Genomic DNA, 27,323 nt, shown 5'->3' on the forward strand with positions numbered 1-27,323 from the left:
CAAACATAGATATTTTTAATATAGATAGATAGACAGATGTGGTAATGATCCACCTCATGGCCTGGAGTTACATGAAACATAGAGCTACTTCAATTTAGAATAAATCAATCTTAAATGTCAGAGTTTATAGCAATAGACTTTGAAATGTGCAGATAAATAGGAAATATTTTCTTCAAATTACCCATATCTGAGAAATATAATCCATGACTTTTACACAGAAATATTGACAACCCCTTAGAACAACAGTCTTATGTTGCTTATTTACTTAGCCCTCTGTACTTCAGCAAGAAGACAAAATAGTATAGGATAGGGGGGGAAACAAAGAGTCAGGAATTGATTAAAACATCCAAACAGTTGCTTTATTTGTACATGAGGCTCCTGACATAATCCTACAAGGCTTATTTCCAGAAACAACTTGGCTCAGCACACTTTATCTTTCGAGAAGTTTTGCTACAAATTAAAAACAAAGGCTTAAGCAAAACATTTAGGCTGTTTATTTCTGTTGATGTGCTCATGGGTATCCACCAGTATTATTCTTGCTGTGTATACCTGGGACTCAGCCCACTGGAGCCTGGGCGCCAGGTCAGCTGAAATACAGCAAATTCTGTACAAATTCTGCCCTGATTTTGGAATATGTGCAGACATAGTAAGAATAGTTCAGCTGGGGCACCCAAATAAAGCTGTCATGTCTCTCCAGACCCTACAGAGCTGCCCTCTGCATCCCTCAGGCAGCCTGCAGCCCTGCCAATACAAACACCTTGGACACCGAGGACTTCTGTAGATAAAGGAGAGCTGAGCACATCACTGGAAACCAATCCCACTCTGCAGGGTTTCATAGAGAAACTTGCAAGGCTGAGGCCAGACAGGGCAACTGTTTCTACACTTGTGAGCACAACTGAGGCTGCAAAATTAACTGCAGATAAATCTATTTGGACTGGAGAATCATCAGGATCTTCCTCAAAAATGGATTATACAAAGCACATCATGAGGGTGTGGGTGCCTCAGTCAGCACCTGACAAGAGCTCGGCCACCATCTCAGAGAGCACTGAGCTCTCTTGGTGGAGTGTCCCTGGAATTTCCCTGTCAGTGTCCACTTTAGTGTTTGCAGGAATTAGTTTGTAAAGAGGAAGTGTTGGTAAGTTCCAGCTATTCCCTTTTTGCCAGTGCCTTTATATTCTCTCTGCCTTGATGCCAGGTGGGCTCTCATGGTACAGAAATCTGTGTTTTCCCAGGGCCCCAGCTGCCAGCACACACCTCAAAAAGCAGCAAGATGCAGCCTCCACCATCCACCTGGGAGCATCACTTCCACAGTTTCTAGGATCTTTGGCAGTATGTTTCCAAAAAAATTTACATGGAACTTGGTTAGCAGATTGTCTGAAGAGGCAGGATCCTGGTATGAAGGGTGACACAGAAAAGGGGAAAATGTGATGAACATCTCTTCATCTGCATACAAAGCACTCCTTGCTTTTTTTCCCCCTTTGACTTTATCCATCTCTTCCTCCATGTTACACTAACATGCTGAGATGAGCTGAGCATCCTTGAGGCAGTGGAAGATGCCAGCTCATGGTAAATCCATTTTCCAGAAAGGATTTCCTTGCTTCATTGTGGCCTTGGCAGTCACTCTTACCCTGGTGATGTTTTCTGTCCATCCAGAATTGGCTCCCAGCGTGTCTAACAGAGGTCAGGTGGTGACTTTAGGGAAGTGGTTCCCATTTGTACCTTGGTACCTGGCACTTTGAAGGGAATGCCACCAGCACAGGTGGTGGTGGTGATGACATGTAATGTAGGTCACAGAAAACTCAGGAAAAGCTGCTGTGCTTGCAGCCATGGGCCTTTTGCAGCTCTGGGGTTGGCTTAATTGACCAGGCTTTTAAGTGAGAGAAAAACCTTTTCAAAAGCTGCTTTAGTCAATACAGACCAAGAAGCTTCATTGGCAGAAAACCTTACCAGAGACAGGTCTGGGAACATGAGCATGTTTCTGGAAGCTGTTATATGGGTTTTCCCACTAGAAAGAATTTGCCTTGTTAGGGCTGTGCCAGCTGTGTGAGCTCTCAGGAGGCAGCTGTCAGCTGTGCTTGGAGACTGGTCTCAAAGAACAGAGGGACCTTTGTCCTTCTCCTGAAGATTTATGTAGCATTTAGGTCCGAACACATGGTGGCATTAGTCTGAAGAAGTCTGTGGCTAGGAAGACTTTACCTTGGCTATTTTTCTTCAGAAATAAAAGAATTGTGTCTCACTGTCAGGAGCCAGGTTCCCTAAGCCCTAGTTAGAGCACACCAGGAACCAGAGTCCCATCTGTCAAACACCCACGGATGGACATGAGGATGGAGAACTTGTGGGTGTTTTTCTGAGAGTGAGTGCTTCCTCTTGGCTGCCAGTGCTGTGTAAAGATGGAAGATTTACAGCCCACAGATCTGGTGGGCATCCAAGTCTGGTCCCTGGCCCAGGCTGAACCCCTGTTGCATTCCTTGTCCCCTCTGCCATAAGATATTGGTGAGCTGGTGTTGGGCTTTTGGAGGGGGTAGGAGGCTTACACATTAAATACCAGGGCTAGGACAGTTCTCAGACAATGTCTGAAAGTGCCAGGCTCAGGTATAAGACCTTCATTCCTCAGTTTTTTGCTGTTTAGCAGTACTTAGCAAGCTGAGTTACCAAAGATTCTGTTTCAGGAAGCATTAGGTTGAATCATGCTGCTTTTTTATTCGAACATATTTGCTGCTCTCTAGAGGAGCTGATGGAACTTGCATGATATAAGGATATGTGGTTATGTACTTTAAGTGGTCCTAAAATTTAGATAAATTAAGAAAACTCCAAAAAGGAGGAAAATCGAAATAAACAATAGCCTCTCTAAAATTTTGTCAGGAAATGAAGCAACAGCAAAATAAAACTTAAAGAACAGAGAAGTTAATATACCACAAAGAGGTGGAAGAAAGCATGTGAGAGGATTGCCAAAAGAGGTAATACTAAAATTACACCTTTTCAATAAATTATGATCGTACTGAATAAATTATTATTATATCAATCAAAGGAATTATTGTCAAGAATAACACTCCCCCCTCCAAATCCTTAGAAGACAATGTGCAGAGTGCTTTTATGAGGTCAAAGAGCAATGACTAAGAAGAAACCTCTCTAGAGAACAATCAAAGCTATACATTGTGCCAGCTTGTACAAAGACATGAGAGAGCCCAGCAAAAAAAGTGAAACTTGAGGAAACAGCAATTAAGAACCCATCAGCAAGAGAATACTGAAATCTTGCAACAGAGATGACAAAAATAATCACCAGCCTCTCTTGGGAGGGCTCAGCTCAAGGTTAAGGCACCTGTGCTTTGTCACATAGCTGTCAGGTTGGTGTCCATAGTCCCACTACTGTTTGAGGAGATCTGGTCAAATCCAGATCTGGGCTGCAATAATTTGCCCACAGAAGTACCTCATGTTATTTCAGCTGCCAGAGGGTAACTGAGATATTCACCATTTCAGACATGTCAGAAAATGACAGGAGACCCATGCTTGCTGGGAGAGGCAGGTACAGACTGGATAAGAATCTCCAGGATCACCGGGAGCCCACATCTGAGCAACTGGATTCAGGCCCACAAGTTACTTAGAGTCCAGATTCTGCTTCCATGACCTACTGACCACATTTCTAACACTATTGACTACAATAAGAGTTCATGCAATGCCTTACCTTAAAAAAAAACCCCTATACTGAGATACCTGTATTTATATGTCCTAGTCTTCAGCTGAACCTCAGCCTAAACATGGCACTTGGAGGGAGGCAGGTGGAGGGAGGAGAAAAAAAAAAGAAAGTATGAAAATGTTGAGAAATATTTAAGCAGTGATAACAGCTAGAGAAAAATTATTGTAGAAGATGTTCCCTTTCATCAAATGTGATACTGGTTTTTATTCAACAAAAGAGGCACAGAAGGCTAAGTCAGGAGAGCAGAATTGCTTCTGAGCTGGAACAGCATACAATACCAAATATTTTCACAGTAGAATTATTTAGAAATAGAACACAAAAGACAAAAATCACACTGGTTGTACCATTCATAGATCTCAAAAAGACATCTTGCAAGCCATGACCACAACACTCCAAAATCTTCAAAAATGCCAAAAGAATAATTGGCACTAGAGTGTGACTTTCACAAGCACAGTCAATATGGCCGCGTGGTCATACACTGAGCTCTCTGAATTCTCGTGTGTGCTGTTGCTAAAGACTTACTTGAGAGAAGTGCATAAAAGAAGGGTTGTATTTCCAGAGGACTATCTAGGAAATGCAAATACACAGCTGGAGCAATGCTTCTATGGAAACTAAAAGATTGTTCAGTGTTGACAGAGACAGATGATCTCTTAGTATCAAGAAAACATAGTTGCATCAGAACCTGCCACTTCAGCCATCACCTCAAAAGACAAGACATTTTGAGGTGGACACATTTTATTTTAGGAGACATTACATAAAAAAGATTGTTCTTCCCAATGTCAGTGCCCACTGACTGGAAATAAATAATAGCAGATGTTTCTTAAAAGCAATACTCTTACTTTCCTCAAAGACCTAATATAATGTCACTTAATGTAAAACAACTTAGTACTTTCCTTCCAACAGACAAATTATCTATGTAACACCTTATATTCAAAACTCTTCATAATTTAAATGAGATTAAACCAACAGAGAGTCTATAAAAGTTGCTATATGCACATTTTTTTACTTTCAGCTTCCACAGGTTGTTCACTGTTGGCTTTTGGATCTTACAGAAAACTCTGTCCAGAATAATTTTCCATTAACTTCTTTTAAGACATGTAGAAATATACAATTAAAAAAAACCACATTCTTGTCTACTCTATTTTCCCAGAAGGAATTTTCCTTGAAAGCACTGTGTAAATTCATGGGTTAAATCCTAATTCAGAAAAGCACTCTTGTTCAGGAAAACATTTATGCACATGCTTACTTTAAGTATCGTATAAAATCTCACTGAAATCAATGGGACTTTGGCATGCACTTAAATAGTCCTTACCACCCTACATGCTTATGATCCACTTCTATTCAAGAAAGCAATCAAGCACAAGTTTCTGAATCAGGATCTAAAGGTATTCTGTGAAAACCATTTCTATTCCAAGCTCTGCTAATAAATTAGGGTTTTTGTGATTTTGCTTTTTTTTTCATTAAGAATGTATAATGTGAATGTGCTTTGCTTCGTTTTAAGCTGCAAAGGCCCATTTTATGTACTGCTTGTTAAATCAGATTCTAATGATTCTTTCCCTCATGCAAATCTTTCCTCTCATTCATGGATTGTATTTAAATTCTGCTCAGCTTGTATTCATGATGCCTTGTCAGTGATTTGCATTGCTCTGATGCGTTTGCCCTGGTTGCACCCCTCACTCACTTTGGCTTGAGAACATAGAAGCCATAAATAACTCTTTAGCTGCTAAAAACAACACACACAATTCTTGTACACTAATGAGCTCGAGGATGGCAGCAATGAAGCTCCGTGTGGGTCTCCGTGGTTTCCTGATCTGGCTGTTCCTAATGCCCTGCTCTGCAGCCTGGAAAACTAAGATTTTATAACTTGTTATAGCAAAATACTTCTTCCCTAGAGTTTTGCAAAGAAGTAACTTCAGTTTAGAACCCTCAATGTTAAATGTGCTTTCCACCCCACAGGTTTGGAGAGAGAAAATCGTGCAGCTCCCTGCAGAGGGCTGCTGCTTTGGATGGCAGGGATGTAGAGAACACACAGTGCCCAAAGCTGCACAGTCTGCATGGGAAACATTTCCCCTTCCTTTCCTTAAAGTCAGATTTAATTCTGTTCCCTCCCTACATCTGGACAGAAAGCCAAAGCAAGTAATTTGTTTCCTAAGCCAGATGGCAACATTTTCTGATTTACATTGAAAGAGAGCATTTAGATTTCAACCACTGAGAAATTATGAAGGTATCATGTCTCAAACACATTTTGAATCAAGTCTGTTCATAACATGAAAACTATTCTTTCTAATTTCAGAAGATGTGAAAATGGGACATTCTAGTCTTAAGTTTACTGTTGGAAAAAAGTCAAGTAGAAAAAAATAATTCGAGATTAATAGTTCTTTGTGAAAAATAACACATATAATTATCAAAGGCAGAAGTTTGGAGGAAAGAACTTCTGACTAATGCATTTAAAGCATACCGGAAGGCAAGTAAGGCAAAACTGATGGGATAAGAACCCTTTTTTTAAGGCAACATATTAAAGAAGTCAGTGTTCAAGAGGAATAGCCCAGCTTTCTCCTTTATGATATATTAGGCATCTACAGGAATGTGGCCACATCTTTCTGACTAAATTTCTATTTTCTTGGACAGCTGGATTTTAAGAAAGAACATCTTCGTTCTGTATTGTGCTGTGCTTGTCGCAGCGGTGGTGAGCCCTGCCCAGAGGGTGTCAGCAGTGCTGTGCGCAGGGTCAGCAGAGGGAGCGGGGGTTGGCATCTCCCCTGCACGGCCCCGCATCATCTCCCTGCACGGTTCCACATCTCCCTGCACGGTTCCACATCTCCCCTGCACAGCCCCGCACCATCTCCCTGCACAGCCCCGCATCTCCCTGCACGGCCCCGCATCATCTCCCTGCACGGTTCCACATCTCCCCTGCACAGCCCCGCATCTCCCCTGCACTGCCCCGCATCTCCCTGCACAGCCCCGCATCATCTCCCTGCACAGCCCCGCACCATCTCCCTGCACAGCCTCGCACCATCTCCCTGCACAGCCCCGCATCATCTCCGTGCACGGTCCCGCCGCGCTCCCCGGAGAGGACAAGCGCTGGAAAGGGAGGCAGAGCGGGAAGCGGGAGCGGTGGAAGGGCTAGAGCTGGAATTCCCGGTCTCCCCAGCGGAGGGCACTGCGGGATGGCGAGCGCTGAGCCCGCCGCTCCTCCCGCATCCCGCGGCCGTGCCCGCACCGCCGCTCCTCCGCATCCCGCGGCTGGGTCCTCCCGCACCGCCGCTCCTCCGCATCCCGCGGCTGGGTCCTCCCGCACCGCCGCTCCTCCCGCATCCCGCCGCTGGGTCCTCCCGCACCGCCGCTCCTCCCGCATCCCGCCGCTGGGTCCTCCCGCACCGCCGCTCCTCCGCATCCCGCCGCTGGGTCCTCCCGCAGCCCCTCCGCCTGCCGGGCTCCCTGCCCCGGGCAGCTCCAGAACTGCTGTAAACCTCCTTTTCCATCCATACCTGCCTGCCGTAGGAACGGGAAGAATGAGTAATTTCCCTCCCATCTTGTACAAGCCGCTTTGGTCTCAGCCCCGCAGCATCCGTGCCCCGATGGGGCTCGGGCAGCCCCGCAAGGCAGATCTGGGTCGTGCCAAACGCGGGCACTGCGGGTGTGGGGCTGTGGCCTTTGGGGGACACTGCGGGGAGGGCAGAGGAGCCAGATTCAGCTGCACTGAGCACAGAGAGCAGAGTCAGGAAATCCAGGTTTTTCTCCTAGACTTGCATTTAAGTTTCACTAGCCTGGGTATTTCTGCCTCACAAGAAGAAATTTGACTATTAATTCACAAGTGAATGTAAAGTGTTTTGAGATCACTGATAAAAGACTAGTAGGAGTGAAGAGGTGTTATCTCAGCCTTCAAAAAGCTTGGTTCAGCATTTGACCTTAGGTACTAGTTTCTGAGGTGATTTGACTATCCTTAGTCACCTGAGATTATTGCTCCACATTTTAATACCAGACACTAGTTATTTCCATACCACCGTAGCATTTATGATGTGTGATCCTTTCTGCTGAACTAGTGAAATTCATATACCTGATTACAGTAATGATGGGCAGTTATAAAAGCTTAAATAAATAGAGCTGTCTGAGGATTTCTAATTGAGTTCTCTTAAAGCCTGCCTAGAACTCATCATGACCATATGCTGGGAGCCTGCCTTGTTTAATGTTTTTTCTTTGGACTGACATTTTCAGATCTCTTTATTCTTCTTAGTCTCATCCTATTGTTTTCAGGGTGACCTTTGTTGCCCAGCCTCTTTAATTCTAGAGAGAGGTGTGCTATCTTTTCCATACTTTGCAGTTTTGTCATGCAGAACAAAAAGAGAGGGAACATGGCCAGGATGGGTAATGGAGAGAGATTGCTCTTCACTCACTTCCCTGTTGGGCCAGAATCTGCATCAGCCGTGGTGTGTGGGAGTGGAAGTGTGTGCCTGGAGAAACACAGGCTGTGTGGCTCTGGAATGGGGTGCAGGAGCAGGGCATGCTACAGGCAGGTTGTAACAGGCACTTTGGAGACTGGCTGTGATTCCTCAAGCTGGTTTGACTGGTCCACACTGAGCTTTCCTCCAGCTTGGTGTTGACTGCAGGAGAGTTTTCACTCCAGGAGCATCTTTTGTCATTTTTCAGTGTACATTATTGTTAGTTCTCCCCTCTCATTGTGTCCCATGTAAAATGTCATGTTTTTTTTGGTTAAGAGGGTTACCTTACTGTGCAGGCTAGGTATGGCTTTTGCACTGCGTGTAGTGCTTGTGACATAAGTGTACTGAGCACAGTCACTGGGATCAAGAAATGGTCTTATATTGAATTTCGTATTTCAAAGTAGAGCTAGGATTCTCCCAATGTCTTTGTTTCTCAGCTTGTGATTCCTTTTTAAATTTGGGCATTCTGCCTTGTCTCCCACCACTGGTTTCCTCTTGTAAAAAAATTGTTACTACTTTCTTCTACAAGCCACTTTCAGGTGTCTAGAGATGTGTCCTCCTGAGGGAACCTGGAAAAAGCCCAGGCTCTGAAGCTGGGGTGAAGAACGCTGTGGGTAGTGTGTGCACAGAGATACCCCTGCCTTCAGTTTTTCTACCCTACCTGGGACAGCTTTTAGGACATTTGAAGAACTGTTTAATGTATGAGCATTTAATATTTTAAATATTGTGTAAGAAAGGAGAAAAGGCTCCTTGTGTCTTCATAGCCTTCCCAAAACGCCTGGCCACATTTGTATTATTACAATATATGAGAATTTCCTAATTTCTCCCTTTCTCAAAGCCCCTTCCCAACCCAATGATTGATTGTCAAATCTTCAGGGAAGCTTCTCCTGCACAGGGAAAACTTTGGAGCACACTTCCATCTAGCTCCCAGGGACTGAGAGCAGCAGGGCCCAGAGGATCTGTGGTGTCCCTGATGAGGCTCTGCAGCACACCTGCAACTGCTCTGCCTCCTTTTAAGAGGCCCACCAGAAGCTAGGTCAGCTCTCGGGGAGGCTGCAGGGGTTTTCAGTTTTTGCAGCAGGAGAAGAAAGATCTGTAAGAGCATGTAAAGCAAGGTGGGTTCCTGGAGGGGGAAAAAAAAAGGAAAAAAAAAAAAAAAAAAAAAAAAAAGAGGAAAAAAAAAGCTCTCTAAAGGTATCTTGTTTATTAGAGAAGAAATATATCCCCACCATGTTTTTCTGCTAACTTGTCACTCACCTGAACAGAGCAGTTTGGCCTTTCTGTGGGAAGCCCTCAGCTGCCTTTATCCAGCCCCCCAAATGCTGCCATACAAGTTGTGCTCTTGGCCACATCAGTGACAGTAAAGCTTTCCCTCAGCTCTCTGGAGCCAGTGTGTGTGGGTGCTGCCCCTGCCCATGGATGAGCCTATGCCAGCAGGGATGCTGATGGCACTCCTGCTCTGCAGGCAAGGGCTTGGGCCATGGGCATCCTTCGGCTATTTTCAGTAGCTTTCTGGGAAATTTCCAGAGAAGGCAGTTTATCATCAGATCTTGAAATTTAACATGTCATTTCTATCACCTAACCAATTCTTTCTGGATCTCCATAGCAAATTTAACCTTAAAGTTTGATAAAGGGCATCCTAATAATGTGAAGTTCATTGTAGCTGTGGATTTTTATTTTTAGTGTACCTAAATGCCTTGCTGTTGGTGTTTCTGCTTGTTTTCCCCTGTCTAAAAATTTTATGCTGATTAATAATCTCCACTTCTAACTCAGCATCTTTAGCTCAGTTTCCCCAGGTTTGTGTTTCTAGTGATTTTAATTTTGCCTAATTTTCATTTGTTTAACTTTTTCATTATTACTCAGTCACTTCCAAACCAGGCATCTTATTTACCTGGCTAGCTCTGAGACTCCTTTTTTAGCTCACCTGTAGACTCTCTTGGCTCATTCTGGAGAAGGCTAAGCCTTAGGGCTACCTTTTTCTTTTACTAGAAATGCTTTTATCTCAGTGCTAGCACTCAGTGCACCAGGAGCCTGCGAGAGACCCATCTAAACAAACTCTCAGAGAGGAGTTGTGACTGTACCTCTCCTTTGCCTTCCTTGCTAGAACCTGGTGGGGGAAGGAACTCAAGATTTTTAACTGCAGAGCTGATGGTGTTATGTGGATCTTCCCCGGGAGGAAGACCTGACAGCAGGGAAAAGTGCCACATTGATTTAAATGTTTCAACAACCTTGAAAAAAACATTTCCAACATTTTAGAAAAATAGTATGGCCTTTTCAACTTACAGCTATGTCAATATTCTGAAGCTGGTCAGTTGGTGCATAAATAGGTACCATGCATAACTCCCAGTGGGAATTTCTTTGCATTTAAAAAGTTAAAATTGTTTTTCCCCTCAAGGAGTTAGGAGCATTTTAAATTACTCCTTTTCATGTTCCTGGCAACTTTGTAGAAGTGGGATCTATTAAGTTGGGAGATCTTTGAAAGGGACACCAATAATCAAGTCAGTTCTCAATGAAACAAGGTTTTTCCCACAAATCATGACTGATATCTGTGTCATTAGTAGGGTAGCTGCCCATCTCTTATCATGATTGGCAGGTTAATAAGGGACCTGGGGCTATCTTTTCACTGCTAGCACACAACCTAACCAATTGCTTTTAAATGACTGCTAATTTGACAGAATATAAGTAGAAGATGTAAAAATATCTGGAGTAATGTCTAATGCAGTTTTTACTCCTGGTATTCTGAGTGTTCTCATTTTAGAAAACAAATTAGAATGTTAGCTAATAGATTTTAAATTTTTTTTTTGGACACTCAGTTTTTAAGAAAATCTTGTAGTTGTTCTTTGGTTCAATTAGGACCAAAAGAGAAGGGAGTTTTGTAATGCAATTGTCCTGTAAAGGAAAATGTTTTAAATTGGGGAGATTATGTGAGCAGACCACCTGTAGGGCATTCATAGCTCTTTTCTATAATGCTCCAAGCCATGCCTTGCTGCCTGCAGTCTGGCTAACAATGCAGGGAAAAGCTGTTTAAAAGGCTGTTCTCCCTTTTCCCTCTGGTGTTCACTAACTGTTACAAGTCTTCCTCTTAAAATAAAAAAAAAAAAAAGTCCCATGTCCCTTTAATTGAAGAACTTTAAGGCTCCATGGTGGCCAATTGGTCTGCAACAAGAGGAACCAGGCAGCAGGGAAAGAAACTTCAGACTATACATCACATTTGGTGAAGAGAAAAGATCAAAGTTTTCCCAAACTCAAAAGAAACCAAGTTCCCTACAGATTAACCCTATTCATTTAGCTCCTCTTAAAGGAATGATGTTCTGAGCCACTGGGCAGACAGGTAAAAAGTTCAACAATTGCCAAAGCATTCTTCTGTTAATTCAACAGCCTTCTGCTCAAATAAATTAGCTTACTCCTGACAGAAGAACAATACCTCTTCTCTTGAAAAAGGACCATATTTGATATACAAAAGTTAAGATGTTAGTTTAATCTGTTAAGAAGAGATTGATCTAGCAAATCTCAACTCACTGTTCCACCACAGCACATGATCTATGAATTTAAAACATTAACCTTTTACACTTCAATATGCATCCCAGGAAAGGCAGGTGCTTACAGAAGTGTAGACAACAGATACGAGAGGTGGGTGTGCACATTCCTAAAATAACACCCATTTTAAAAGAATACTTAACATACCATGGGAGACAACTCTTTTGTAAAGGCTCAGTCTAAATACACCATCATCTTTCCAAAAAGGAAAGGAGCATGGTAAGGCACCTCCCAGATTTGGCAAACACTTTTTCAGAACAACTTGTTGAATGACTTGTTTTCTCGTGTCTACATATCTCACTTTTTTAACAGGTAGTGACTGGAGCATGAATGTAGCTCATAGTTTATAGAGCTACCTAAAGACACAGCAGCTGGAATAACCAGGGCAGGAGTAGTGGAAAAGCTTGAAAAAGTCATTTATCAAAAGTCATTTTATTGACAAAATAGAATACTCATATTTGCTCTTACAGGGGTAGCCTCTAAACTTTTTTACAAAAAAATTTACAGACTGTATAGCTTTGGATATATACATATTTTACACATCTGTACAAGGTAACAAATAATTATATAAATACATCCTTTAATGTAGGAAACCCGTATTTAGCTGGGGTGTATAATTAAGACATGTTTTGATTCAGTCAATATTGTAAGGCATTTGCCTGGTCATCCACATCCCAAAAACCTGCAGTCCCAGCAGACTCCCACCTCAGGATGGGGGGAGGAAGACCCTCCCTCCCATGAGTAAAGAGCTGCTGTTAGTCCAGAGTGACTCAGAAGCTGCTGTGCCTTGCCCTCTGCAAGACACGGGTGAGCCTCTACCCTCCTCTGCCAGCAAAATAATAAGCTGGCTCCTTGAAGTACATGCTCCCTGCATATGAATGGAGGGGAAGGAGGAGGGGGTTGGAGCCTGAGGCCTCTGCCAGCTGCATTGTTCTATACAAGCTGTGGCTAATAAGGACCATTAGGGGTTCATTAATGGCACCAAACAGTGAGGGGGTATTTTAGGCAGGCCAGTGTCCCTCATTCCCTAACCTTTGGCCTCTTTCCCCCTCCTCACACTTGAGACAGGGGCATCTGCTTGGGATAGGAGACAGAGCTGGCGGTGCCTGATCTCCACGTCAGGCCGGTGCTGACATCGCTGTAGAGTGAGCCACCACCTCCGGCCCCAAGTCCTCCTGCCGCGGTGATCACTGCCTGTCCACCTGCTCCTGCCCCTGTGCTCCCGGCCACCGCAGCACCTTTGCTGGCCCAGCAGCAGCGAGTGCAGAGGGCCCTCCAGGATTCCAGGGTCTTGCCAGACCAGACCCAGACGCCAGAGGTGATGCCCACCACCAGGCACATGAAGTACTTGAGCATGAAGACGGCATAGTCCGGGCGGCGCGCCTGGTCGGGCTGCTGGTCGCGCAGGCAGGGGCAGTTGTGCGTGGCCTCCCAGCGGGGCCGGTTGTGCTGCTCGTAGAACAGGCAGGCAACCACGCTGGCGGCTGGCACGGTGTAGAGCACAGTGAAGAGTCCCAGGCGTATCATCAGCTTCTCCAGCTTGTGGGTCTTGGTGGGGCCACCCTGCTGCTTGATGACGCTGCGGATACGGAAGAGCGAGACGAAGCCGGCGAGCAGGAACATGGAGCCGATGGCCAAGTAGATGAGCAGCGGTGCCAGCACGAAGCCCCGTAAGTTCTCCAGGCTCTGGTTGCCCACGTAGCAGATGCCAGCCACGGGGTCCCCGTCCACAGAACTGAGCGCCAGCACAGCGATGGACTTGACGCTGGGGAGCAGCCAGGCGGCCAGGTGGAAATACTGCGCGTAGCCGGCGATGGCCTCGTTGCCCCACTTCATGCCCGCAGCCAGGAACCAGGTGAGGGAGAGGATGACCCACCAGATGGAGCTGGCCATGCCGAAGAAGTAGACGAGCAGGAAGACCACGGTGCACAGCGCCGGGCCGGTGCTCTCGTACCGCACGTGCTCGGCCACCGCCAGCTCCGGCTGCAGCTCGGCCGCGCCGCCCGCCGCTCCGCGCCCCCCCGCCGCCGCCCCCGCCGCGCCGCCGCCGGCCCCCGCCGCCCCGGCCCCCGCGCCGCCCGCGCCCGCCCCGCCGCTGCACGCCACCTTCTCGTGGCCCGCCACCAGCCGCACCAGGTAGCCCAGCGACACGAAGAGGTAGCAGGCGGCCAGGAAGATGATGGGGCGCTCGGGGTACTTGAAGCGCTCCATGTCGATGAGGAAGGTGGAGACCGTGGCGAAGGTGGAGAGGAAGCAGAGCACGGACCAGAGCCCGATCCAGAAGGCGGTGAAGGCGCGCTCGTCGGGGCTGAAGTAGGGGTTGTGGCAGGGCAGGGCGCAGTTGGCGATCTGCCCCGTCTTGACGCGGTTGTAGAGCGGGTGCCGCTCGCTGGACACCGACACCATGGGCGCCCGGCACTGGCAGCCCGGCTCGCAGGGCGGCGGCGGCCGCGGCTTGCGCGGGGCCTCGGCCGGCGGGGCGGCGGCGGGGGGCGCCTTGGCGGGGGTGCCGGGCTTGGAGCCGCGGAGCGGGGGCTTGGCGGGCGGCGGCGCGGCCGTGGTGAGGTCCGTGCGGTTGTAGTCCATGCAGAGCGTGTCCGGGCTGCCCTGCTCGGGGAGGCGGTCGCAGCGCATCCTGTCGGGCCAGGCGAAGCCGTACTGGCGCATGAGCGGGGCGCAGCCGGCCTTGGCCCGCTCGCAGACGCTGCGGCAGGGCGGCAGCGGCTTCTTGTAGTCCTCCAGGCAGATGGGGGTGTACATGCTGCAGAGGAAGAAGCGCAGGTCGCTGGAGCACTGGATCTCCACCAGCGGCCAGAACTGGTGCACCTCCAGCCCGGCCTCGTCCTGCGTGTCGTGGTTGAACTGGTTGGGCATGTAGGTGTAGTTGTAGCCGATGCCCTTGCAGAGAGGCACGGTGATCTCCTGGCACGACAGCTCCTTCGCCGAGGAGGAGGAGGAGGACGCGGCGGCGGCGGCCGAGGCGGCGGCGCAGCCGGCGCGCTGCAGCAGGGACAGGGCGGCGAGCAGCGAGGTGATTTCCAACAGGTAACTCCACTCCATGCTCGGCGGCGCGCGGGCGGCGGCCCCGGCTCCTCTCCCGTCCCGCTCAGCAGCCGCGGGGAGCGCGGCGCCACAGCAGCCCCCCGCCCCGGCTACCCCCGGGGGGCGGAGGGCGGCCCCCTCCGTGCCGCTCGCAGGTGAGAGGTCTGGCAGCCCCCGCCGGACTCCGTCGTCCGCGGGCACCCGGTGAGGGGCAGCCCCCACTCGGCGCCGGAGGATGGGGGTCGGCTCACGGGAGGCCCCTCAGCCGCCGAGCATCGCTCCCCGCGGTCCCGGTTTCTCAGGGGGAGGCGCAGCTCCTCTCGCCGCTGCTCCAGCGCCGGCCGGGCACGGGGCGGCGGCGGCACAGAAGTTTCGCCGTCAGCCCCCGGGCGGCGCGGTGAAGAAGGCTGAGGCGTCCCGGGGACCAGGCGGTGCCGGGCTCCCACCGCCCCGAGCGGGCGGGCAGCGGCGGGGCCGGAGCTGGGGCGGCTCGAGCGGCTCCTTCTGCCGCCCGCCCGAGCGCACGGCTCCGCGGGTGACCGCCAGCCGGCCGGTCCTCGCCCCGCGCCGGGTCCCTCTCCGGCTGCCGGGCGCCCCGGCCGCGATCGCGCCACCTGAGCCGCGGGTCGAGCGCGGCAGCGCCTCCGCCAACTTCTCGCTCCGGCCCCGGCAGCGGCGCTCCGGCCGCCGCGCTCTCATGAATATTTATAGCGCGAGCCGCCGGGCCCCGCCCCCGCCGCCCCGTGCGCCTATCAGCGGCGCTCGGGCGGGCCGCGCGGGGCGGGCCCCGGGGCTCCTTAAGGTGGAGCCGCGCCGGACTGTGGCGGTGCTGCGGGGACGTGGCGGTGCTGGTTCGGCCCCTGCCCGTGCGGAGACGCGCGGTTCTGCACCAGCCAGGCACCGGCCCGGGCTGAGCACGGCACCTCTGTGCCCCCGCAGGGCTCCGGCCGACTCGCAGCCTCCGCAGCAGTTCGAGCAGCGCTCGGGGCAGGCTCGGAAGGGGTTTCCCATCACCTCGCTGCTGGCGGCGGGATTCGCCGCCCGGGCCGGTGCGCGCTGCCCCATCCCCGCCGTCCTGCCCCGCGCACGTGTTGGTGACGGGCTGGGAGCGCGGCCGAGCCGGGAGTCCCGGCAGCACCGCCGGCGGCACCCGCTCTGCCCGGGGTGTTACACGGACCCCGGGCACGGACAGCGGCGGGGCCGGCGCTGGCCGGGGCCGTGTGTGCACCCCGTGCCGGTGGGACGGCGGGGAGCAGCCCCGCGCCCCGGCAGGTGGACACGGTTCCCGGCCGGAACTCCAGGCGCACCGCCCGCCCCGGGGCCGCCGCCGGCCATGGCCCGCAGCCCAGGGCAGCGCCGGGAGGCCGGTCCTGGCACGGCCGCGGCTCCCGAGCGCCCGCGCCAGCCCGGCGCCGCGGCGCTGACTCGCCGGGGAGCCGCCCGCAGCCGCCCAGAGCGGCGTGTCCCGCCCGGGCCGGCGGAGGAGCCATCTGCGGCGGGATGCCCGCTCTCCCCCCGCCCTCCGCTCCCGGGAGACGCGAGAGGAGTCGCGGCTTTCTCCGCCCGCGGCGGGGAGGGGGCGGGCGGGAGTTCGGCGGCCCCGCCGTAGCGAAGCCAGACCACCTTAAGGGGAGCGGCGGCGGCGGGCGCGGGCCGCGGGCGCGGCGGGGCCGGCCCGGCCCGGGGGGTTGTCGCGCTCCCGGGACGCGCGTTTGTTTGTTAATTGAGGCGCTGCTGCGCCTGGCGCTCGCGCGGCGCTCCCGCTGCGGCCCTAATGACTGGAACCGCGGGAACGCGGCGGGCCCGGCTGCCGGCGGCGGGAATCGTGTGATTCGCGGGGAGTCGCACCGGGGGAAGCGGGGCCGGGGGGGAGCGAGCCCGCCCGGGGGCGGTGCGGGGCGCCCGAGGAGGAAATGGAACGCGTGAGGCCAAACAGGGAACAATCCCCGGGCTGTTGGCTGAGCCAACAGGCTCCTGTCGCCGCGTGAGCGAAGGCGCGGATTACCCCGTTAGGAGGAAATGAGCGATGATGGGGCGATAAACTTGCCCGCTGTGTGATCACACTCGATTTGCAATTGACCGAGCGCCGCTCTCGGGACGGGGACGCGCTCCGGGGCTCTCCGCCTGCTCGGGCATCGGTCCCGCTGTGCTGTTTCTGACCAAAATCAGAACTTTTCCAAAAGGAGCAGGTGCTTATTTTAGCCCTAATTTAGTTAACACCATTGTGGAAAGTGTTACGAGATCGAGCAATGCCCGGTGAAGAAAACGTCTGGCACAGGACTCAGTGACTGATAAGAGGTTTAAAAAGTCTCCAGTCCTGGATGCGACACTCCATTTTAAGAGGTGACTCTTTTGCTGGTGGCTGCTTGAAGCGCACCTTATTTAAAAATCTCTACAGAATGTAAAACTAAGTGAGTCTAGTCAGGGAACCGGGCGAGTCTGTAAATTACCGCTCTGTCAGGATTTCTCTTGCCTGTTACAAAGTACCTTTTTATGCTGAACTTAAACTCTACGCTACAGAGACAGCAGATGTGAGGTGATGGCTTCCAAAAGCAACACAGATGCTGTAAAATTTCCACTGCTACATTTCAGCGAGGAAGCTCAGGAGACATGCTGAATGCTGCAGTTTAGAATTACACTATAACTCTCCTAGAAATAAGAGAAAACCAAGTTTCTCAACAGTACATTTGGCTTCGTTTTTGCTGTCATTCATAAGCTCTTGTTTTCTTACAGCGAGAAAAAGAGATGCAGCACAGATACTGTGTGTCTTAAAGCTGTTCAGTAATGACAGAATTGGTAATATGGAACTTTATGGCAATTTAGTAATGACTGCATATCCAAATTCCCTAGTAAGACCGTGGTAATTTTTAAAATTGTCTTTCAGGTATATAAAACAGCACAGCTGTGAGGAGGCTGCTTTGCTTTATGTGACTGAAAAGCAGCCTGGTTAGCTCAAGACTGTGGAATCAGAGCCCATTGTGTGTTCCTCATACTTGGAGACTTCCCTGAAGTCCCTAGAAGTCCTGTGATGAGGGAATCAAGGGTCAAGTCTTTAAAATGGTTTGTGTGTTTATTCCAGAAAATTCAGCAGCTGCTTTTTCTGAAAAGCTGAACTTTACTATAGCAATGCAGAATACTTTAGAGCACTTTTTCCCCGCCCTGGGATTTCAAAACAGATGTCCAGTCATCAAATCATGCAGAAATACAAAGCTGGAAAGAATGTTACAGATATTTTAACTTTTGACAAAGTTACAGATTTGAGTTGTTGTCAAATCTAGTCACTTTGTGGCTGGTCTTTGTCACTACAGGTCTTTGTTGCCACAGATACTCACACCTCTTTTATTCAAGCAATTAGGTTTGGCCCCGGCCCCTCTAACATAACCTTAATTTTTCTCCGCATCTGAAGCTTTGTATTTGGGATTATATGGCTCCCACCAAACCAGGTAATGTTAACTACAAGATATTTTAGTTCAAAATAAGTATTTTTTTTTTTTTTTAACTGGAAATAAAAATGCTACATGAACTCTTGGATTTAACATGCTATTTTGTTTATATAAAAATAGAGATGTTTAGTTTATAAGATTGAAAAAAAAATGCTTTTTAATTCCCACTGAATGTTCTCCAGTAAATTTTAGTGTGGTATTGTCTGCACTGGATAGGTCACTGAATGGTGCTTTTATAAAAGTGTTTGAAAAGAAGAACTTGGTCCATGGAAATTGTTCAAATAATCTTGTTAGAATGAAGCCTTGACTGAAGGCAGTAATTTCATGGATTAAACCCAGAAGGGCTGGCTAGGCTGATCTCCTTCCTATCACAGGCCACAGAGCTTTGTGCAGAGACTGCCTAAGCAAATGCTGGTTAGCTGCAAGACATAGGGGATTTTGCATGGACAATACACTGAACAACACCATGGAACTAGAAACTGTGGAACTTTTTGAGGACAGGATAAATAGGAGCAGGAAGAAAGAGTATTTTTACAGGCCATTTAGTAAACACAGTGAGGTAGAGTTGTTGCATCTAAGTATGTTCAGCTTTCCCTTAAAATGTTCCAATTAAAAGTAAGGGAAACTGTTTTGTTTTCTTTATCCCCCCCAGTCTCTCCTTGTCTCTCACATGCCACATGTGGTCCAGAACTGAGCAACATGATGTCACATCCAAGTATGGGGCAGAATTGACTAGTTTGTACTTCTGCAAGTCTAAAAATCACAAATTGTGAGCAAAAAAACAGTGCTGAAAAGAAAGAGGGATAGGAGAATACAGTGTGCATATCTGTCTTACAGGTTGATATTTTTCCTTTTATAAAAATAAATTAAAAAATAAATGGCATTCATACATCTTCTGAGTCAGCCTGTACTTTATTGTGATTCATGAGAACTTTTTGTAGGCAAGAACAATGTTCTGCTTACATTTTTTCAGGCATGTCAGATCTGATCTGGGATGGGCACAATACCATGATGCTACTGTTGTTCAGTAGCAATGAGATACGAAAGAGACTTCAGGCAACAAGAAAATAGGCTGAGCACAATGTGCTGCAATAGCTGCTCCTGAAGAGCAGTGAGCAGGTGACAGAGGAGGAGGAGAAGCTTCTGGAAGAGTACTTTGCTGTTCCTTTGTCATAAAGGATGGTCACAAAGGGATTGATCAGTGCTGCGGTCTGAGTATGCTGAGCTCTGACTGAAGCTGCAAGTTGTGGCCCTGAATGTGGCTGGAGGATTTTCTGCTGAATATGGGAGCAGACCATGGTTAGATTTCTTCCTGAGACTGCTTTGAGTGCATGGGCTCCACTAGAGAAGCAGAATGGGTATAAGGAGTCAGTGGGAGCAGCAGTTTAGCATGAGGGCAGTATAAGATGAGCTCCTGCTGAAGGGCTTTAGTTGAAGATTGAGCTGCAAAGTATTGGCTCTCTCAGTGTGATTGTATATTACTTCCTTTCTCATTAGTGAAGCAATGCAGTAGGAAAGAATGCAAGAAAGTACAGATTGTAAAGATTGTGAAGGAAAGTAAGTGTTCTTGAGGACTTTTTAAATAGTTTTTTTTTTTCTTCTCCCACCATTAGTTAGCAAGCTGCATTTTATAATCTACCTGTGCTCATGGTGTGATGCTTCACATGTGATAAATCATGTGACTTTTGAAGACAAGGTGTGCAGAATTAAACAGTATGTTGATCCATTGTCTTTGTACTTGAAGAATAACACAAACTTCATGCAGCTGAATTGCCAACCATAATGTATGTAAGGTATATATGGACACAGTGAGTAGCATTGTCTTCCTCTGATTACTCAGGTAACCATGAATTTACTTTTGGGCACTGCTAGAACATTAGGGTGTAAATGCACTCCTGGATCTCAGGAAGGTTATGTGGATTCAGTACAAGGCAAGGAGAGGTCTGATCTCTGGGGGTTAATATGAGAGAATAAACATGCACCACTCTGTTTATAAACATGCAGCACTCAAAGTGAAAACACATCCAGGCCTCTGGCACAGCAGTGAGTCCTGCACTCATGTTTGTGATTCTGTCTCCATGCTCTGCCAAAATGTAATTTATGCTCATATATGCTTGAAGGGCACATTCACCATCACTGCTCCCAGCATGGGTTGGGAAGTTCATTTGGTCAGTCTTCAGTTTTGGAGACCTCAGTTTTAACAACTTGGCTATAAACCTCTGCAAAACTTCTGGTAAATATCTGCTACTGTTGCATTGCCCCCTGCTTTACCTGCCTGGGATGTGGCCATCTGGGATGAGCAGCTTCCAAATTACAGCTCCCACCTGGCCTAGGATGGTATGACATGAAGGTATCTGGGGTTTGATGTCCTAGCTTTTGGGGGAATTAAGGGGACTCAATCCATAAACTTGACCTCCTCGACTTTTTAAATTAATCCATGTTTGGGTGATAGCAGGTAGGTGAATAGCACATCTAATTGTAACCAAGTGTTGATACTGACAGGGGAAAGAAGGAGCCCAACAGAGGAGGAGGGGACTGCAGGTTGTCTCTCATGTAGGGTAAGTCAGAGCTGGGATGCTCAGTTGCCACACTCACACAGCTCTGGGACTCCTGGCTGGAAATCCAGCCCAGCCTGTGTGCAGCTGTGTGCCAGCTCACCCAGCCTGGTGGAAAATGGTTGATGCAGAGACAGGATTTAGCAGTGCAGTCCACTGTGAGCTAAGAACTTCTGCATCAGCTGCATGGAGACATCAGCTTGCACATATGCCCTCTCACATGCTGTAGATTAAATGATAAACTAAAGAGGTGATGTGCTTATAAGTAAGAAGTGAACTGGTGAAAAAATGACACTTTATTTTGAAGGGCATGGATAAGGCTAAAACCCAGATATAAGAAAGCAAAACTCTGTATAATTGATTTGAAAAGAAAGATGTAATTAAATCCGTGAACAATATGAAGTTGGTGATAAATTTTGATGCTACTTTTTGCACCTTGGAGGTCAGTGAAACTATAAGGTAAGGTAATTATGTTTTGCATATGTTTGAAGTAGACATTTTTTAAGTTTCACTGTTTCCAATCCCAACTTTTGATGGATGCCCAGTAGTAATTTTTAAAATATTGAATGATAAAAATCACACTGAAAAATTCTTACTGAAATTACTTATTGCCCAGGAGATAAAATTGAAATAAGAGATATATATTTCATCACTGATTTTGAATATTTATTTTTTGTATTTCATTTATTCTAAACAAGTTTTTTTATCTCTAGAGTTATACCCTGACTAATTCTTCACTGTATCAATTTTGCTGGGAAGACAGTGGTTGTTTATTCCAAATATGAGTAAGGACAGCAAGCTTGAGCTTGTAATAATTTTGATGAATAAATTTGCCTTGAGAATGACAAATTGTGTTAGCACTTTTCATTAGCATTAGACAGTCAAGGATATTAACACTTTGTAGGGAATCAGCAATAGGCAGTGTTTGGAACTGCTTATAGGGAGCTCTCAGGTGCCTGGTCTCAGCAGAAACTGCTAAATACCTTTATTTTTATTTTAGTAAAAGAATGGTGTAAAAGCAAGGTGTTGGAAGGAATTCCACTGTACTAGCAAAATGTCCTTCTTTCTGTTTTACCCAGAGTTCTAAAATAAAGATATTTCTTTTGTCAGCTCCTTTGAATTTTCTTGATTCTTAGTTGGCATAATGATGGTAGGAATGGTCCTCTCTGTGTATGGGGAAAAAAAGAAGTACCAAACTGGCATGAGATTTTCTGCAGTTGTCTTTTGCAGGTTCAAAACAGCATTACAAAAGGTGCAGTCTTGATTGATTTCTTGTTTTTTTATTTATTTTCTTTATACATTTATTTTGCCATTGGGGTGAGGGGATACAATGGTATGTCAGGAAACAGCCAGGAGGGAAGAGAAATACTAGAAATTTAGTTGTAACATTTTTCCTGGTAGTATTAGTTGAGTGTTTCTCTGTCTTGGTCTGGTCAGGGTCTGGTTTTGGATGAAAAGCTTTCAGTTCTTCCAGGGGAGTGTGGGTTTCCAACAAAAGGGATGATAATAGCCATGTTGGGATAGCTGATACTTTTTATTTTATTAGTCTTATTGGATTTATTGCTTCTGGTTTACTTTACTGAAATAGAGAACCCTGAAAGGGAATAATAACTGGAGTATCTTATTTTCTTTCCACTTTGCTGATTTTGTTACACATTTTTTTTGTGTTACAGATTTCTTACTTAGTAAGTGTAATGCCATTGTATGAATCTTACCTTCATCCTTTGCTTTTGTAAGGTAGGCTGGTTGGTCTTTTATAAGTTAGGGCTCATACATTGTTATCACATCCATTGAATTCTGTTTGTTTTTGTGTGGGTTTAGCTCCTTGGCTTTTGAACAGTCCTGCTAGCAGAACTGTGATGGAAAGCTTGAAACACTTTACTGCTGTTTAATTTTTTTCTGATTTGTGGGTGGATGGGTCCAGGTGATAGGTTTGAATCTGCAGGTTAAAGAGTAAGAAAGACCTTTCTTGACCCATGAAGTTTCCTGCATGAATTTTTGATAAAAAAATGCAAAGCTCTTTTTTTTTTTTTTTTTTTTTTTTTTTTTTTTGTCTTAATTTTCCAGGAAACACAACGTGCTTTGACAGAATTCAGAGGACTAGAAGATTTTGTCTGAGAGCTAAAATTTCTGGATTTGAAAAATGTTCCTGTAGTCCTCTTCTGCCATAACAACCTGGATGCCTGCTGGCCCTGCTCTGCAAGGCTGAGGCTGCCGTCCACCTTTGACATTTTGCCATGATCTTTCCTATTTGAAGGGAGTGCTGGAAGTGGGGAATCCCTCAAAGTGATCTGTCATCAGAATTCTCATTTAAATGGTAAGTCTAGTTGATAGAGATCTGCCACTTAAAGCAGGTAAGCTAGAGATACAATGAAATGCTACACTAGCATTTCTTAATAACATACTATGTTTTCAATCAAAATATTTTTGTTGATAAGTTTGGCTTTTTGGTAAGAAAAGTATACTTAGAGCAGCACATATTTAGACATGCCAAAAACCCCCAAACAATCCAACCAGAAAGTGTTTAGCTGGAAGCCTCATTTCCCATCAAAAATAGATGCAGTGGAAAATTTTCAAGCAGCCCTATATTTAACCTCCTTGGATCAGAATTTGGTTCTTGGGCTGAGGGAGGCTTACAGAGTTTTTTGGCTGCTTTTGTTAGGGTGTCTGTTTTTTCACTCATGACATCTGCCTGCTTTTCAAGCTATATTCAACCTTGTTATAACTCTTGCTATTGCAGTATTTTACTGTGTTCAGAATGCTGATTCCCACTGGACTCAACTCACTTGGGTATGTGCAAACTCAGTTTCTTTCAAGGGGTGCATCAATCTTGCTTCTTTTTTTTCTTATTTTGGCTGTGTTTTAGTAAGAAAATGTGAGTACTGTGTACTGACTGCAGAAAACAGTATCACTACAATACAGTTCTTAGTTCTTTGCCCATGGTAGCCTTGCTTTGGCACGTTGTGAATACAAAAGTTTATATAAGTTTAAGGGATAATTGGATAAGTGAAATAGAAGGTCCAATGGGCAAGATAATAGATAAATCACAATCTCAGGAATTCTTGAGTGGAATAAAGTTGAAGCACTAGGCAGTTATTCTGGGGAAATACTGTATTTGATTTCTTTGCTCATGCTCTCTTCACTCTGGCTTATGATGCTTTTGGAAGCAGGATACTGAGCTAAATGGATCTTTGATCTGAATTGTCACAGCCATCCTTGGATGAGGAGAAGTAGACTGACAAATGAGTGAGTAAGTGTGGGTTTTGACCATCTGGCATTCAGTAAAATTTATCAAAAATTAAATTTTTTTCACCAAGAAAAGTGCAATCACTAAATATACAAGCATAAGGAAAGAGAATTTTGCCTGAGTAGATTGTGATTCTGGAGTCTCAAGCATTCTGTTGATTTTTTTTTTTTTTTTTTTTTTAAGTAAGTTTTGAAACTTCCATTTCTCCTTTGTTGCTTTTCATAGAAGTAAGAATTTGCAACAACTATGTCTTAAATACAACTGTGAACCTTTTGGTGTGTTCTTCCAAAGTTGTTGGGGAGAACTTTAGTGTGAGGCCCCTGCAAAATTCACTGGACCTTGTATTATGACAAGAAGAGAAAACAAAGCAAATATTAAAAATCAGGGAGGAAAGTTTATTAGTATGATCTGCATTAGTTTCTGTATGTGTTATGTTCTGTCATTGGTTCAGTGTCAGAATGCAGTTTGTAGCCAGAAGCTACCACCAACTGGCAACAGGAGGCATTTCTTAAGCAAAAGTTGGTTGCTGTTCTTTATTGCTTGTTTTGTATCATAAGCTTTACAGAAATATCTTTCCAGATATTCTTAACTTTGTCCTCATGATAGTTTAACTTGGTTCATGACTGATAAGTAATACTATGCTGTTTAAGTCTTCACAGGCATTAATGATCAAATCTGTAAAGGAGCGTGTTCTTAACTAAACAGCAGGGCTTTTTTCTCTATTTTAAGAAACACTTCAGAATTTTTATGATTTCCTGAAAATAGATATATTTAGTTTTACACCTCTGTGCTTAAATTTACCTTCGTGTGATATTGACCAAAGTAGGTGGGGTCCCTTTTATTTATTTTCCTGACATGGCAGAGACTTTTTATTCAGATTTGTGTCAGCACCATTTTATTATAGTACACTGTTAGTACTAGAAGTTCTCTTTTGTTATTTTAGAACTATTTAAAATAAATATTTGAGAGAAAATATAATAACCAGACAACATTTAAAAGAAAGAAATAGTTTGAATATTGTTGAGAAATAGATTAATCAACGCAAAGTTGGCAGGAAGGACAACAGAGAAAGGAAAGCACAATATTGAAGCATAAAAGTGAGCTCATATGGTACCAGCAGCTCATATGTGGAATCTAAATACTTTCTGAAGCATAGTGCTCCACAGTCAATTAACATTACTTCAAATAATCGTTGTACAAGGAAGAAATTTTAGTACATTAGAATTCATAGGTTGGAAAAAGTAGAAAAAAATGTTCATGCTTTCCCAGAAAAGCAGTAAAAAATATGTAAATTATATTAGAATTAATTTAGAAATTCTGTGAAATGAAAGAAGATATTGTAATCCTGTCTCTAAAGTGTGTCAAGAATTGCAGAATAGTGCAACTTCTCTCACATAATTTGTATGCCTTAATCAGAATTTTTATGATAATGCCAAGAACTGAGAAGTGAATAGAGTTGCCAAATCTGTCCACTCTTGAAACTGGAAGAATTGAGGGGAGTAATTGGGTGCAAAATAAACATGTGTTCACAAGTAATTGGACTGACACTATTAAATTTCTTTCATTTCAGTACTAGGTAGTAATTACTTTAACTTCAAGGAAAAGAGAAGATTACATCCTGTAAACTTTCTCATGCAAAACAGTCTGTCCTCCTGTGAGTGATGCTGGTTACTTTAAAATGTCTGTTTGCTTGAGAAAAGGTTTGTCAAATCGGGTGGTTAAATGGGAGAGGGGATTAGGAAGCAAAAAATCTGGTTTGCAGTGGGAGTTAACTTCTGGGGGTGTGAGAGTATGGACAATGAATATCACCATCTTTTAAGTGTTCAGTACTATTAAAACTGTTTTCCTTATGGAGAGTCCTTTATTGGCAGTGAATCTGTGAAATAGACAGTGAAGGCAAATGCTATGGTAAATATATATATAAAGAATCTAATGTCAAAACCCAGAGTTAAGGCATGCATCTTTTACTGGTTTAGGAAATTTTGAGGATAAACTGAAAAAGTGTTTCTATGCTTAAAAAGCCTAATTGTCATTGTATATATCAGTCTCTTGTTTTGTAGACATTTGTGCTATCTACATGACGTTTTTGAAGCAAACAATATTTTTATGACTCTCATTTTTATGAGAGTCACTAATTTGGTTTGGGGTATAAGAAATAGTTGTTAACTTTATGGGTATTGTTAGTTTTATGGGTAGAAAATGTGATTGTAATAATTTTAGCTTTTAAATAAGCTGCTTCATTCTGTATGTAAAACAAAATAGCTTCAAGATGCTTGGTTTTGTAATTAACAAATGTCTAGTTGATCAAAAATATCTCTTTTAGTATGAGGCATGGAGATTAGACTGTGTTACAGAATAATGTGATTATAATGATTTCCTTAAGAGAGCACAAAAGCAACATCTAAGTTTCAACTGACGTTTATTGACACACAGCATCTGTTGGGAGCCCCATCAAACTTTCTATTCTTTTCTGTTTACCACCTCCTGCTTTTATTTACAGTCAGCATATCTGTTAATTAGCCTCTGGTAGAGCCAGTTCTTCTAAGAAGATCTCTTGTCTTCCTGGTGATGGCCCCATGAGGTGACCATGTACACACAGTCTGTGAGTGAATTAATCTTTAACTCATTAATTTCAGTGCCTGATTCTGCAATGTTTAGCTGCTGCCTTGGTTTCCTGCTCAGCAATTTGTATTTGGAGAACTGTGATCCTGGACTTCTGCTGACCTCAATGTCATGAACACATCCCAGTGATCTCTCAGCTTCTTGTGAAAGTTGTATCTTCCTGTAGCTTTTTGGGTCCCTATGATTGCACCAGAATGCAGACAGGACATTGATGACTTTCTCTGTGTCACTGAGGGTATCTACCTCGGTTTTATTGCACGTTTGCAGAATAAAATTTCTCCTGCACTTCCTCAGCTGTCTCTGTCACACCACATCTGAATGCAGGATTTTGCAAAACAAACCCGAAGTAACAGCACGTGGAGGATGCTCTGGAGGGTACCACACTGTTTTACAGTCCCAGTTAGACCTGGTGATGATATGAAGCTGTTTATTGCCACAGTCTGAGTGCCAGGGGTGCTTGCTGTGGTGCACTTCTCTCACAGCTCGGCTTGCTGGTTAGAAGAGGAACATGTTGTATCTGTACTTGAAGGAAAATTCAGGAGCAGGATGCAGAGATCTCCTGCCCAGGCCTGCCGTGTGTGCTAGAAGCGCTTTGGGAGGTGAGAGCTGATCTGTGCATCTCACCGGGGTGTTAATGGTTGTTTGTTTCACCTGAAACCTGAGAAAAGAATGGCTGGGCCACTTATTTGCACAGTCAGCTGTAGGTAATGCCTTAAGTGATGACCAAGTTCCTCACTTCTGCCC

General features: G+C 45.9%; 1 protein-coding gene and 1 long non-coding RNA gene across 3 annotated transcripts; one reads left to right on the top strand and one right to left on the bottom strand.

The window, feature by feature from the left end:
- Positions 1–12,083: 12,083 nt before the first annotated feature.
- Positions 12,084–14,818, bottom strand: FZD8 (frizzled class receptor 8). Its single transcript, XM_056485465.1, has one exon. The coding sequence runs from the start codon at positions 14,728–14,730 to the stop codon at positions 12,724–12,726; it is 2,007 nt and encodes a 668-aa protein (XP_056341440.1). The 5' UTR covers positions 14,731–14,818; the 3' UTR covers positions 12,084–12,723.
- An 8,109-nt stretch (positions 14,819–22,927) lies between these two features.
- Positions 22,928–27,021, top strand: LOC130250227 (uncharacterized). Of its 2 annotated transcripts, none has more exons than XR_008839940.1 (4): positions 22,928–23,027; positions 23,451–23,500; positions 23,881–23,960; positions 26,616–27,021. It is a non-coding gene; the product is annotated as an uncharacterized LOC130250227 (long non-coding RNA). The 2 variants fall into 2 exon arrangements; XR_008839941.1 differs by having other exon boundaries at positions 23,881–23,956.
- Positions 27,022–27,323: the final 302 nt, after the last annotated feature.

Source organism: Oenanthe melanoleuca, chromosome 2 (assembly GCF_029582105.1).
Source record: "Oenanthe melanoleuca isolate GR-GAL-2019-014 chromosome 2, OMel1.0, whole genome shotgun sequence".
In the NCBI taxonomy this organism is placed as follows: domain Eukaryota; kingdom Metazoa; phylum Chordata; class Aves; order Passeriformes; family Muscicapidae; genus Oenanthe; species Oenanthe melanoleuca.

Coding starts and splice junctions, on each gene's coding strand:
- FZD8 (XM_056485465.1), bottom strand. CDS start 14,730: ATGGAGTGGAGTTACCTGTTGGAAATCACCTCGCTGCTCGCCGCCCTG.